Source organism: Triplophysa rosa, linkage group LG11, assembly GCF_024868665.1.
Source record: "Triplophysa rosa linkage group LG11, Trosa_1v2, whole genome shotgun sequence".
Taxonomy (NCBI): domain Eukaryota; kingdom Metazoa; phylum Chordata; class Actinopteri; order Cypriniformes; family Nemacheilidae; genus Triplophysa; species Triplophysa rosa.
Window position 1 is genome coordinate 10,360,282 of NC_079900.1, and position 13,349 is coordinate 10,373,630.

The 13,349-nt window shown below is 36.9% G+C and overlaps 3 protein-coding genes across 5 annotated transcripts; 2 read left to right on the top strand and 1 right to left on the bottom strand.

Moving 5' to 3' along the window:
• Positions 1-648: 648 nt before the first annotated feature.
• On the top strand, positions 649-2,839 carry eci1 (enoyl-CoA delta isomerase 1). The gene is made up of 7 exons (XM_057345631.1): positions 649-755; positions 1,155-1,277; positions 1,427-1,554; positions 1,636-1,782; positions 1,858-1,979; positions 2,058-2,236; positions 2,349-2,839. The coding sequence occupies exons 1-7, from the start codon at positions 713-715 to the stop codon at positions 2,513-2,515; spliced, it is 909 nt and encodes a 302-aa protein (XP_057201614.1). The 5' UTR covers positions 649-712; the 3' UTR covers positions 2,516-2,839.
• Positions 2,840-2,964: 125 nt separating this feature from the next.
• On the bottom strand, positions 2,965-5,329 carry dnase1 (deoxyribonuclease I). The gene is made up of 9 exons (XM_057345640.1): positions 5,297-5,329; positions 5,024-5,162; positions 4,862-4,950; positions 4,407-4,493; positions 4,181-4,293; positions 3,651-3,763; positions 3,408-3,562; positions 3,197-3,290; positions 2,965-3,096 (listed from the first exon to the last, which is right to left on the bottom strand). Exons 2-9 carry the CDS (start codon positions 5,159-5,161, stop codon positions 3,049-3,051), a joined length of 837 nt encoding a protein of 278 aa, XP_057201623.1. The 5' UTR covers position 5,162; positions 5,297-5,329; the 3' UTR covers positions 2,965-3,048.
• An 870-nt stretch (positions 5,330-6,199) lies between these two features.
• nat15 (N-acetyltransferase 15 (GCN5-related, putative)) lies at positions 6,200-13,244 on the top strand. 3 transcript variants are annotated; one of them, XM_057345632.1, is made up of 7 exons: positions 6,200-6,417; positions 7,835-7,950; positions 8,030-8,159; positions 10,614-10,710; positions 10,850-11,084; positions 11,437-11,609; positions 11,744-13,244. In XM_057345632.1, exons 2-6 carry the CDS (start codon positions 7,841-7,843, stop codon positions 11,591-11,593), a joined length of 729 nt encoding a protein of 242 aa, XP_057201615.1. In that variant the 5' UTR covers positions 6,200-6,417; positions 7,835-7,840; the 3' UTR covers positions 11,594-11,609; positions 11,744-13,244. The 3 variants fall into 3 exon arrangements, with proteins under 3 accessions (XP_057201615.1, XP_057201618.1, XP_057201616.1); XM_057345635.1 differs by having other exon boundaries at positions 11,748-13,244; XM_057345633.1 differs by having other exon boundaries at positions 6,200-6,413.
• The last annotated feature ends 105 nt before the right edge of the window (positions 13,245-13,349 follow it).

Consider the following 13,349-nt stretch of genomic DNA (forward strand, 5'->3'; position numbering starts at 1 on the left):
GATACAAATGCTCAATCATTGTTTAGCAATTTGACTAAGAATCAGCACACATAAATGTCAGTAAGAGCATTTTTGTGAACTTTTTATAACTGTGACTCCGCAGTCAAAATCTGAGTATAAGTATTTGGTTTTATTCAAATTAAGTCATTAAAATATTTTTCAAATTCATATTTTACAATCCAGTTTTCTTCATAATTAACGTTAGATGTTGTCATAAATACCAGTAGTCTAGTGGTAGTCTGTGTATTGCATGACTTTACATTAAAAATGTTGATTGGAGTTTTTATTGTAATGTAACGTCAATTGGGGCTGCAGTCAGCAGTAATGTAAAATATAATCCGAACATTTTCTTAGCTATAGTTGATTTATTTGCTAAATTCAAGAGCTTGATTGTCAAACTTTTTCATCTTGTATTTTTAATAAAGTTGAACCTGTCCTTATTTGTAAATGTTGTAGTTTCGTTTTTTCTGTTTTTAGATTGTGTATAGAAAACTGTTATATAATAAATGATAAATGTTTTATATAATTCTTTGACACTTCGCCAATTCTGTAGAAACGTAAATTGTCCAATCTCAATAAAGTACACAACGTTCTCGATGATTATTGGCTCTCTGAAAGATTGACGTCTTCAGCAGCCACTCAGGATTTGGTTAGCAGCACGGAAGCGTTGAAGTGAAGTTAGCCGTTTAGCATTATCACTGCAGCTGGTGAGATGTCATCTGTGTTAAGACACTCTGCTAAATTCACAACCTCTGGTAGGTGTGTCTTGCATTATTGGAAATGTAGCTGTTTGTATACTTTGCAGTGTCTTATTTTGATTAAAGTATGCAATATAAATATACTGGAATTAGGACAAAGGTCAGCGTTCAACGTATAGTTAAAGCTGCGCTGTGCTTTAAATGTCCTCCTAAATTATTGAAGCATTCTATACTGTTTATTGCAAAAAGCATACAAAAAAATTAGCATCCTCGGTCATTAATCTCCATTTCTTTTTGGCTTATTAAAGTAGAAGGTTAATACTACGTCCTTTAAAGAGGTCAGAGTTTATTTATGCAGAAAAAATATAAATTGTATGTCGTCTAGTGTAAAAGTTGTTGACACTGTCCAGATGAGTACTCTCTAGTTTAAAGATTAAAACAAGTTTTATCTTGCAGGTTTTTTCTCACTGCTGTCTGTAAACTGCAGTCATGGAAGGACCTTCGCTTTGCCATACTTTGTATCTAAGAACAGATATTCATCCTCTCCAAAAATTAAAGTGGACCTGGACAGCAATAATGGTATGTGTGTGCACAATAATAAGCTTACTGCATTGCAACTGTTTTTGCAAATGTACAGTGCATTTCAGTTAAATCAATATTTGTGTATTAAACCCATGACGAAGTTACAAACACACAGTTATACTAATGGTGTTTTAATCTTTTCCAAGGTGTTGCTGTAATGCAGTTTCAGAGCCCTCCAGTCAACAGCCTAAGTCTTGACTTTTTGACTGAGTTTGCCATCAGTTTAGAAAAACTTGAGCTGGACAGAAGCTGCAAAGGAGTGATCATAACTTCTGTAAGTTATCAGAACCATGATCAGAACGATTTTAAGCAAGCAGTAGGAAGGCATTTTACTGACAGTGCTTTCGTGTTGTAGGCCCAGCCGAAGGTTTTCTCTGCTGGCCTAGATATTTTGGAAATGTTTCAAAAGAGCCCCGAACACTGTGCAGAATTCTGGAAGGCCGTCCAGGAAATGTGGTTGAAGCTTTATGGATCCAACAAGGTCACCATCGCCGCCATTAATGTGAGTGTCATTGCAGACTCGATTTTTATATTAAAACCATTTAGGCGATCAATGAAGGTAATTGTTCTGTTTTAGGGATCCAGTCCTGCCGGTGGCTGTCTGTTGGCTATGTGTTGTGACTACAGGATCATGGCTGATAATCCGCGATATAGCATCGGCCTCAATGAAACGCAGCTCGGGATAGTAGCACCTTTTTGGTAATGTTTTCTTTTTCATTCCTGTACTTGGATCTGTTGTGGCATTGAAAGTTGGTATTGAAAAATTTTACGGGACAGGTTTAAAGACACCATGGCAAACACAGTGGGCCACAGAGAAACAGAGAAGGGTCTTCAGCTTGGTTTGCTGTACAGTGCTCCTGAAGCCCTAAAGATTGGTCTGGTGGATCAGCTTGTTCCTGAGGACCAGGTTCTCGGCACAGCCACTGAGACCATGACAAAATGGTTGGCAATCCCAGGTAAACAGAACTAGTGTACCTCAAAATACGACATTTCAGTAATGTTAAAGAAATGCCTTTATTGTTTTCACACGACAGAAACATGCTACACATGTTTGTGTTTTGTCTGTAGATCACGCTCGCCAGATAAGCAAGTCCATGATGAGAAAACCCACAATAGACAAACTTCTTGCAAACAAAGAATCCGACATCAAACAATTTGTCAATTTTATAACCAAAGACTCCATCCAGAAATCTATTGGGATGTACTTGGAGATGTTAAAGAGGAGAAAGTCATGAGGAGCTGAACGAGTTACAAGTGTGCCTGTTGTTGAAGTTGCCTTTAACAAACCAGTGTCATTGTACATCACACGGTCCATTTTCTTTTGTTAATAGCCGATATGGACAACTTTGGTGTTTGTATGCAAATAAAAAATGTAAAACTAAAATAGGATAGCTTGTGGCCAGTTGACATACAGTTTAGCATGTTCGTGATTTTTTTTTAAACTAAACGATTTTTACATAAAGTACTGTATTTTTTTCACAATTGTAACTTTTTATTAACTTTTAGCCTTGTCTAGACTAGAATTTAATCTCATATTTAATAAATGGTCATGAAACCTGCATGCATAATTACTGTAATAGTTTAAGATTATTTATAGCATTATAGTGCTTGAAAATTCAGCTACCCAGTTGTTATAGCTACATCATGATAGGTCAGTGCAAGTGATTTGTTTTTATTCTCAGCAAGGGTTGAACAGTCACATTTGATCTTAACATCAAGCATAGTGTGCTAGTCTATATCTGCTGCAAGGGGACATTCTTGATCCTGATCACTTAAGCTTGACCTCAACTGGGAAGTGATCACTCACTGCAAGGGCCTAAGAGAGATATTATTAGATATTATGGTTCAGACAAATGAACACACTCCATTTTTTATATTCAGAGTAATGATTCCCATGAACCAAAAACAGTTCTTACCCAACTCTGGCTTAATCCCTCGGCTTGCATGAAATCAAATATCTGTGCAGATCCAGGAGACACCCCACTCATCATGTCAGCGGTGACCACAATCCTTTTATCAAGAATTGTTACAAACAAAATTCATCACAAAAGCTACACAGAATTCTGTTAAAGAACACATTTATTAGGCGCTCAAATGCCAGTATTGATCTTGTGAGGTGTCCCTCACCTATCATAAGGGCAGTTTGTGTGTGCGACGGTTGTGTCTGCGCTGTCGGGGATAAGCCAGTTGTAAACTTGCTCTGTGCGGAGTCGAATTTTGGACCAGTCGGCATTCGAAACATAGCTACAGCCAGCATTAAAGTCTCCCAAAAGCATGATGTTCTGAAATAAAATTGGACACAGATGCCCAAAATTATACAACAGAGATTCCTTGTATTGTTAGAGATTTACTAGATTCATTATTGTGTACGTTTGTGTTCCAACGTTGTTTGGTTTCTAGGACCACGTCATGTAGAGCATCAATTTCCTGCACGGCGACTTCTGGGGATGTGTGCTGAGGAATGAGAGCGAAATTCTGGAGAGCTATAGAAAAAAATGATGACTGTTATTGTTAATTAATTTACATTTAAATACATTAAAATGTTTATCTAAAATATTCTGTCAATTGTTCTTTACATTAGATTTACCCCTTGGCCTTATTCAGAGGGATAAAACTGCATATTTACAGCCCAGTCTAACATACAGTCATACAGTTTTTCCTCATTCCTGCTGTTTACGGATAGTTATGTTTCCAAAAACAATCAGACGTGTTTTATTAGTAACGTATGTTGTACAGTAGTGTTACTGAAATCACATTAGCATTCATTAACAGCTCTGACTCCAACTCAAAGGGGCCTGTGACAGAATTTATATTGCTTATTGCTTTGGGTTAAAAGCTTTTTCAGAACTATGAGAACTAACTGTTAATGTTATAACTCTCACAATGTTTTTGACCCTCACCTGTAGTAGAGGAGAACATAACAACAAATGGTTCTCTGTTAAATGTATCAGTTCCACAGGACTCACATCCATCCTCATACTGGAAGCTTTTTATCACAGACACAGATGGATGCCTGATGAGAATGAAGTGTAATAATTATTTTAACATTATTATATATTATAATATTATTTTAAAAATGAGTCACAAGTAATACTGTGTCAAGGTATACTGTGAGTTACATGTTACCTGTAAATAAAGAGATATCTCTCTTTGTAAGTGCTTCTACCCAAAGGCTCACTGACAACATGCCGATACTCATATGGAGAGGAACCTCTGAAAATAAAAACAGACCGCTTTTTTCTATTCTTTTTTTAAATGTATCTTTTCAAAAAACGCATTAGTTACCAAACTAATAATGAGCAATATAGTTTTCCAGCATTTGTTGTAAACTCTGTGTTAATGTTAGTGGTTAATGCTTTGTTCATAGTAGTTCATGTGCATTAACTACTGTATATGCTAACAGATATAACTTTTGATTTTAAAAATGTATTAGTAAATGCTGAAATTAACATGAATTAAGATGAATGCTTAAGGTTAACTATGAAGAAATACAGCCTTAATGTAAAGTGTTACAAAATTGTTTATATATTTTTATTTCAAATAAATACATTTGGACAATTAGACTTTCTTGTTCAACTTACCCGTTCACACGTTGCATCAGTTTATTAGTTGCAGTAAGATCATTGTCCCTCACCTCTTGAATAAGTATAATGTCATAATGGTGCACAACCTATAGCAAACAAAATCTCAATGTTTCCAGAAGTAGTTGTGTACTAGTGCTATAGCCTATGGGTCTTACTCACTTTGGTAATGAGGTCAAGCAAAGTGGCATTTGATGCTTTTGTGTCCCCAAAGGATTTGATGTTAAATGCTCCAATCAGTAAGGAGCTTCCAGTATGAACAGATATCACGATTAAACCAATAATACCAATAATCCTCATTCTACACAGAGAAGTAACATCGTAAATCAGTATGAATAAAGAATATTATTTAAAAATATACAATTGTTATACTTCAAGTTAATATGTCTGAAATATAATGCATTAGAAAATATATGCAATTAAAGGTAGCTGTACCTGGCGCTGAGATCTTTATTCGCTTGCACTGTGAAAACAAGGGGAAAATCCCACTACCAAGGAACCTTATATACTCTTGCTCAACAAGTGCTTCTTTCAGGGCAATAAAGTGGTATCAACGTTTCTGGAAAGTTTTTAGTTACAAGTACAGAAGTCAACCCCTTCCCAGCTTTCCCTCCCTGGGAAATAGACAGATGACTTTGGGTGATAAGACAAAGCTCAATGTAACTTTAACCAGGTGTTTGGCCATACAGAAGTATTTATTTTGTGCTCATTCGCCGTTGTAGCTTAATATGGAAACATTTGCATATGATTTCAAGACTACCTGAACAAGAACGTGTTGAAGAAACATAGCCTATTATTACATGAGTCTTCTGTATAATCAGCCTGTCTTGTTCTGTGTGCTGAGGCACTGGAATTAGGATTTAAGTATGCATCCGAGCAAGTTAACAAATTGTTGGCAAAGTGGAAACTTTGGGGACAGAGAAGACAACAATGTTGTCCAAAATATACATGATACAAGCCGTGCAACCAAGCGTCGATGCAACAGGGGGCGCTAATGTGTGTGCTATACATGTAACAGCCTTTTTTGGATTTTTTTTCTGTATGTAGTGTATTTACTATTTATCTAAATGTAATGTGTTTCACCGTTATATATATCGCGCAGTCTTGAATGTTTACACCTTACTACAGCCAAAACCTTCATATATCAAACTAAATATTAAAATGAACAAAAACGAATATTTGGAATATTTATTGAAAACATTATTATGACGTATGACTCGTAGCATTTAAATTTGGCACATACATTCTATTTATTACAAATACGTGTATAAATTGACAATATACACACATTTGAAATGAACGCCAAGGACACTTCGGCGACGTTCGGCTGATCCCGGAATGGACCGGAAGAGGCTGCTCAGAGTTTGTCGAAGTGCTAGCGGCTATGCTAATGCATTACAGAACGCAGTTTGAGTGTCTGACTGAATGTGTCATCTCCATCCCAGACACAAATTTACACACTATCGCCATGCTACCGCAGCAGTGAACCTTCTCCACGGCAATAAAAGAAGCGATTGCATATCTTTCTGTCTATCCCAGCGCCGAATACAAGGCAGGTTAGCAGTTATTTCACCCCTCAGCTAATGTTGACTGTATGGTAGCTTGGAAACAACAAGACTATGCCAGTGTCAGTTTTACATGATTATACGAATACAGCGTATTTACAGATTGTGCCTTTATAGCCATTTATCTTCTATATACTATTAAGGTTCGCTCAGAAAATCTTAGTCTATTTTGAAAGCCAGGAGTGCTAACTAGCTGCTAGCTTTTAACAGCTTACTAAATGATAGAAGAGAGGTTGATTGACTTTCACTTTTGACTTTGTGTGTGTGTATAAAATAACTTAATAGTGTTTAGCAATGTTTGCTGTTTTCAGAAGTTACTTAGATTACATTGACGTTAGTAATACATACATAGTAATACACACAGTGTTTATAATATAGTGCAGTTATTAGCTGATATATTATGTTGTAAACATATTGTTAGAGGTATTGTTGACATAATTTGTTCTTTTAAATATCTGGTTGAACACAATAAAAAAACGTGGTGTTTAGACTTATTACATTTGTATTGAGACATGACACTTCACTAGTTAAGTGGCTAAATGATTTTTAAGGAAGTGATTGGAAATAGACTTTACACATGCAAGCCACTAGGGCTGTCAGGATTATGAAATTTGGCTGACGATTAATTGTCTAATAAATCATTGCGATTATGACGATTAATTGTCTGTTTTAGAGCTTTGACTTTTAATTCTCATACATTTTTTATTCAGCTTTGAAACGACCATATTGTTCTGAATATAAAGACTATGTTCTTTTTCTTGGAAATACATAGGAAAAAAATTGGGTCATCATACTTAAGGTTTAGGCTTTTACCTGTCAATAATACAACCGCCAAATACTTGTAAATTAAGTAAATTGATCAGGAGTGAATTGAAGCCACCATTAAAATGCTATCAGTCATAGAAAAGCTTCTAGTCTGTTTTTTCTCACTTGCAAGACTACAATAAAGGTTTACTTCTATGTTAATGAGATTTTGGTAGACTGGTTTTCACACTGAAATAATATTAAATTGTACTGCAGGTTATTTTTATGGTATATGCTTTAGTTTTTTTTTAAGTGATTGTGTTGTGGTGGTACATTTTACAAGTATTACCATGCTTTAGTTACAATATATACACTAAAATATGTAATATGCAGATGCACTACAGCTCCCCCTAGTGTCTTCTATAGAGATGTGCAATAATTGCGATGATCTGAAACCATCGCGATGAGGTCAAACAATCGCGATGAGACGATTATTTAATAATCGTGACAGCCCTACAAGCCACTGAGACGCTACCCTCTTAGCTTTTAACATAATGGAAATACAGCCAATCAATACTAGAAGATAGGCCTAAATGGTCTGACACCACATTATGTTCAGCTTGTTCTTCAGTGTTGCCTTTATAATTCTTGTTTATCCTTTCAGGTGTGAATGACCGACGTGGTGCCCATCACCGCCCTCAGTGAAATAAAGCTCCGCATTCTCTGCCACGATGACATAGAGAGAATAAAAGTGCTCTGTGGAGAGTGGTTCCCCATTGAGTGAGTGAACTTATCCTTAAATTCTCCTGTCCCAGGTCAAGTAGACACACTTTAAATCACTGTCTCTGGTTTGTCTTAGGTATCCAGACTCATGGTATCATGACATCACATCGAACAAGAAGTTCTTCTCACTGGCTGCCACTTTTAGAGGTGGAATTGTGGGGATGATTGTGGCAGAAATAAAAAGTAGAACGAAAGTGCACAAAGAGGTATGTCTTGAGTTTATAAATGAATGGCAACTTTGTGAATAGGAAGTAAGTAGCATTGCCTGTTTGTGCCTCTTTGGAGTCGCTTAGAAAAGATATTATCTGGATTACACCGCTTTCTGAAATCAGCTTGATTCTGATTGATTGATTGATTCTGCGATCAAGTACTGTTGACCTGGGTAGCCGTTTTGCCTCAGAGTTTAATGTGTCTCATGTCACACTATTGTCTCATTGTTTTCACAAAATAATTTAAACAGAATAGTATCAAAAAATAAATAAATAAATATATTTACAGTGGGGCAAATAAGTATTTGATACACTGCCGATTTTTCAAGTTTTCCCACTTACAAAGAATGGAGAGATCTGTAATTTTCATCGTAGGTACACCTCAACTGTGAGAGACAGAATGTAAAAAAAAATCCAGAAAATCACAATGTATGGTTTTTAAATAATTAATTTCCATTTTATTGCATAAAATAAGTATTTGATACAATAGAAAAATAGAACTTAATATTTGGTACAGAAACCTTTGTTTACAATTACAGAGGTCAGACGTTTCCTGTAGTTCTTGACACACTGCAGCAGGGATTTTGGCCCACTCCTCCATACAGGTCTTCTCCAGATGTTTCAGGTTTTGGGGCTGTCGCTGGGCAACGCAGAGTTTCAGCTCCCTCCATAGATTTTCTATTGGGTTCAGATCTGGACACTGGCTAGGCCACTCCAGGACCTTGAAATGCTTCTTACGGAGCCACTCCTTAGCTGCCCTGGCTGTGTGTTTGGGGTCATTGTCATGCTGGAAGATCCAGCCACGACCCATCTTCAATGCTCTTACTGAGGGAAGGAGGTTGTTGCCCAAAATCTCGCGATACATGGCCCCATCCATCCTCCCCTCAATACGTTGAAGTCGTCCTGTCCCCTTTGCAGAAAAGCAACCCCAAAGCATGATGTTTCCACCCCCATGCTTCACGGTTGGGATGGTGTTCTTGGGATTGTACTCATCCTTCTTCTTCCTCCAAACACGGCGAGTGGAGTTTATACCAAAAAGTTCTATTTTGGTCTCATCTGACCACATGACCTTCTCCCATGCCTCCTCTGGATCATCCAGATGGTCTTTGGCAAACTTCAGACGGGCCTGGACATGTGCTGGCTTGAGCAGGGGGACCTTGCGTGCGCTGCAGGATTTTAATCCATGGCGGTGTAGTGTGTTACTAATGGTAACTGTTGAGACTGTGGTCCCAACTCTCTTCAGGTCATTGACCAGTTCCTCCCGTGTAGTTCTAGGCTGATCCCTCACCTTTCTCAGGATCATTGACACTCCACGAGGCGAGATCTTGCATGGAGCCCCAGTCCGGGGGAGATTGACAGTCATATTGAATTTCTTCCATTTTCTAATAATTGCGCCAACAGTTGTTGCCTTCTCACCAAGATGTTTGCCTATTGTCCTGTAGCCCATCCCAGCCTTGTGCAGGTCTACAATTTTGTCTCTGGTGTCCTTAGACAGCTCTTTGGTCTTGCCCATAATGGAGAGGTTGGAGTGTGATTGATTGAGTGTGTAGACAGGTGTCTTTTATACAGGTAACGAGTTCAAACAGGTGCAATTAATACAGGTAATGAGTGGACGACAGGAGGGCTTCTTAAAGACAAACTAACAGGTCTGTGAGAGCCAGAATTCTTGCTGGTTGGTAGGTGATCAAATACTTATTTCATGCGATAAAATGGAAATTAATTATTTAAAAATCATATAATGTGATTTTCTGGATTTTTTTTACATTCTGTCTCTCACAGTTGAGGTGTACCTACGATGAAAATTACAGATCTCTCCATTCTTTGTAAGTGGGAAAACTTGAAAAATCGGCAGTGTATCAAATACTTATTTGCCCCACTGTATGTGGTGTAATTATTGAACAGTCATTATTCAGACCCCTTACCTTGCAAGTGGTTTTAGAATAGTATAACATTTACATAATGATATATTATACATATTATAATATTATTATTAAAAATATATTAAATACATATAAACACAGTATCTTTTATGGTTACCTGTACAGTTAAAAATTGTGTTTACCTGGGTAAAATGTAATATTTTCTTGAGTAAAGAGTCATTTAAAGTAAATTTGACCATATTTCCTCTAGAGCTTTGATGCAAAGGATCATAAGTGAAATGCTCTAACATATCCCAAGCCTTTTTATAGCAGGTTTTTAATTAGGTTACAGACTGAAAACGGCCGTGCCCTTCATTAGAGAGGATTCTGCTTTTTATCTCTCATTAAACTTCTTGCAATTACCAACCGTACCCATAAGTGTTCATTTATTATTATTATTATATAATTTACATTATTACTGTTTTATTATAGTTTGTTAAATTTGAATCTGTAATCATCAAAATACATTGTCCAAAGTTTTAATGGTAAATGGATTTGTATTTTATGTATTGCCTGCATTTTTCGACTCTAGGATGGGGACATCTTGGCCTCCAGCTTTCCTGTTGACACTCAAGTTGCGTACATCCTGAGTTTAGGAGTCGTGAAGGAGTTTCGCAAACATGGAATAGGTGAGAGGTGAAGCTTGTGTGCTGTTCGGGAAACGATAAGGGCAGAATTCTGCCATGACAGATGTTTCCCCTCTTAAAACTTCAACTCCATTTGAACATTTTTGGGAGGTCACTCATGTCTCAATTGCTTTTTCTTTAGGCTCTCTCTTACTTGACAGTTTAAAGGAGCACATCTCCACCACGGCACAGGACCATTGTAAAGCCATCTATCTGCATGTGCTCACCACCAATAACACTGCCATTTACTTCTATGAGAACAGAGACTTTAAACAGCACCACTATTTACCGTATTATTACTCTATACGAGGAGTGTTGAAAGATGGCTTCACTTACGTCCTCTACATCAATGGCGGACATCCACCATGGACTATCTTATATCCTTTTCTTTATGTCACGTGTGGGTTTCACATGTCTGTTGTAACTTTGACTGTATATTCAGTGTAACTAAACAGCAGATCTGGGCTACTACATTAAGTATTTCCCTTAATGTTTACTTTAATATCTTTATTATTTGAATTACTATCATTTATTAACATGGGCACCAAATATGTGCCGTACATGCAGAATGTGTGAAACCCCTTAGTCTGAGATCAATGAAGCTGTTATGTAGCATGTTGTAAATAGTAAAATATTTGCATAGAAGGCAGATAGGAGTGGAACCTTGTTTTACTGTTCTCATGGGTGTAAACTATAAACAAGCCCACGTTTCCTTGACTCACTCTGCACCGATTATATTCATCATATAGGTTCTGCCCTGGCCAGTCTGAGCCCATGCTCCATTCCTCAGAGAATTTATAGGCAAGCACAGAATCTCCTTCGCAGCTTTCTTCCGTGGTCGGGCATCTCTTCCAAGAGTGGCATTGAGTACAGCAGAACCATGTGAGGGTCATCAGTCCAAGGTTAATCTACCTCAACAAACACCTGTGATGAATGTCCATCATAAACCCTGTTGTCTATAAAGAATCGCTTTCTGTTCCTTAACAATAACATACTGTATATTTTCATTTGTGGTCTCATAATTTCTTATTGTCAGGTAGAAGAGAATGGTCACACCAGATGTCTGGATGCACTAAATGGGCTAAGACGGATTGTGAAGACTGACTTTGGATTCTCCAGTAGTTCAGAGCTGTGTATTATATGTGTACATTTGATATATATACGTATGTATACTTTAATTAATATATACATTGTCATTAGTAGATTGCCCTCTTGATATAAACTCTCCACTTCATGCCTGTATTTCTGCTGCTGTGTAGAAATTTGCTAGTTTACCCAGACTTTTCATATAAATAGATTTTTTATGTGTGCCTCTTCTGTTTAGAGGACTATTGGGTATATGATGGTAGAAGTATCTCCCTCAAGATGCATACTTTTTGTTTTGGTCACTCATGCATGTGTTTTGTTTGTGCACCAGCACCTCGGCAAACGGTATGTTTCATCCCACAGTTCGAAGTATGCAAAGTTTGTGATTGTTTTTAATAACTTTTGCACAGAGGCAATGAATGTAGTATTGCGACGAAGGGAAAAAGGCTACAGTTGCAGAAAGCGCTCCACCTCACCAAATGTTGACGTCTAACATATACACTGTTTTTAAGAATCTTAAATTAGCGAGAGCATTTCATCCTGCCACTCCATCGTGTGCACTTTTCTTTTAAAGGTGAACTAGATGAATGTAGTGGGGCAAAGTGTTTTAATGTGGTATGTTACTGTGAATCAGAAAGTTACACACAAAATAAAACTGAGAAATCTGAGAATCGTCATCCGCATTATGTAACTTAATGCAATATAATTTAAAAGATGACCACTTTTCTGCAATGTTTAGTCTGGTCATATTTTTGTTTGATCATTCTGTCATCACGTCTTTGATCAGATTACTATTTCTGTTAATTACATAAAATGGACTTTGTTTCTTCTACTGTGCTTTATCATTTATACTACATTTCTTTTCATGTTGAGGTAGAAATATGCAATATTCCATCAATATGTGAATAGCTGTTCATGTGGGAATGAAACCACTATCACATGCTTTAGATGAAGATTCTGTGTAACGTCCTTACAATTTATCTTTTCTAATGTTTCATAATTTAGTGAATTGGTGCATTGTGACGTTTTACGTTTTATTTTATTACGTTTTAATTGTGTTGGTTGTAAACACTGTAATAGTCCGATCCATATTTAAAATCCTTCTTTTCCATGTAATTCAAATACATAGATAAACTTCCTTATTTATCCCCAAAGCAGGCAGTTAAATATGTCGACATGACATGTTGAAAGTAACTGAAATGTCACCAAGAAATGTATCAGAATAGAAAAGCCCCCTCTAGTGTCCGTTGAGGGGATGCATGACCATGCAAGAGGTGTTTTTATTGTAGATTTATTTTATTTGCTCTAATGAATGAAACTCTTGTCCCGTTGCATCTTTACCGTTGTCAGTTACTCATTTATGAACTGCTCATCCGTTCATGCATAAAACGCATTTTGAGATGATAGGTAAGAGAGAAAAAAATAAAGATTGTGAAATCATTACCTTGAATTTTGTTTTCTGTTTGCTTTTTAAAGTGCCCGGATTATTTGAAGGTTTACGGTAATTGTCATGATGTCATTTTGGATGGCATCGTTTCAGTCACGCCTCTTTGGAC

Excerpts from the sequence above, each read along its gene's own strand:
- dnase1 (XM_057345640.1), bottom strand. The coding sequence starts at position 5,161 with ATGAGGATTATTGGTATTATTGGTTTAATCGTGATATCTGTTCATACT. Across the intron at positions 4,951-5,023 it reads TGCTTGACCTCATTACCAAA|GTTGTGCACCATTATGACAT; the intron begins GTGAGTAAGACC and ends TGTTTGCTATAG. Across the intron at positions 3,097-3,196 it reads AGGGATTAAGCCAGAGTTGG|GCCCTTGCAGTGAGTGATCA; the intron begins GTAAGAACTGTT and ends TATCTCTCTTAG.
- nat15 (XM_057345632.1), top strand. The coding sequence starts at position 7,841 with ATGACCGACGTGGTGCCCATCACCGCCCTCAGTGAAATAAAGCTCCGC. Across the intron at positions 8,160-10,613 it reads GAACGAAAGTGCACAAAGAG|GATGGGGACATCTTGGCCTC; the intron begins GTATGTCTTGAG and ends TTTCGACTCTAG. Across the intron at positions 11,085-11,436 it reads CATCCACCATGGACTATCTT|CGATTATATTCATCATATAG; the intron begins ATATCCTTTTCT and ends CTCACTCTGCAC.
- eci1 (XM_057345631.1), top strand. The coding sequence starts at position 713 with ATGTCATCTGTGTTAAGACACTCTGCTAAATTCACAACCTCTG. Across the intron at positions 1,783-1,857 it reads TCACCATCGCCGCCATTAAT|GGATCCAGTCCTGCCGGTGG; the intron begins GTGAGTGTCATT and ends GTTCTGTTTTAG. Across the intron at positions 2,237-2,348 it reads AAAATGGTTGGCAATCCCAG|ATCACGCTCGCCAGATAAGC; the intron begins GTAAACAGAACT and ends TTTTGTCTGTAG.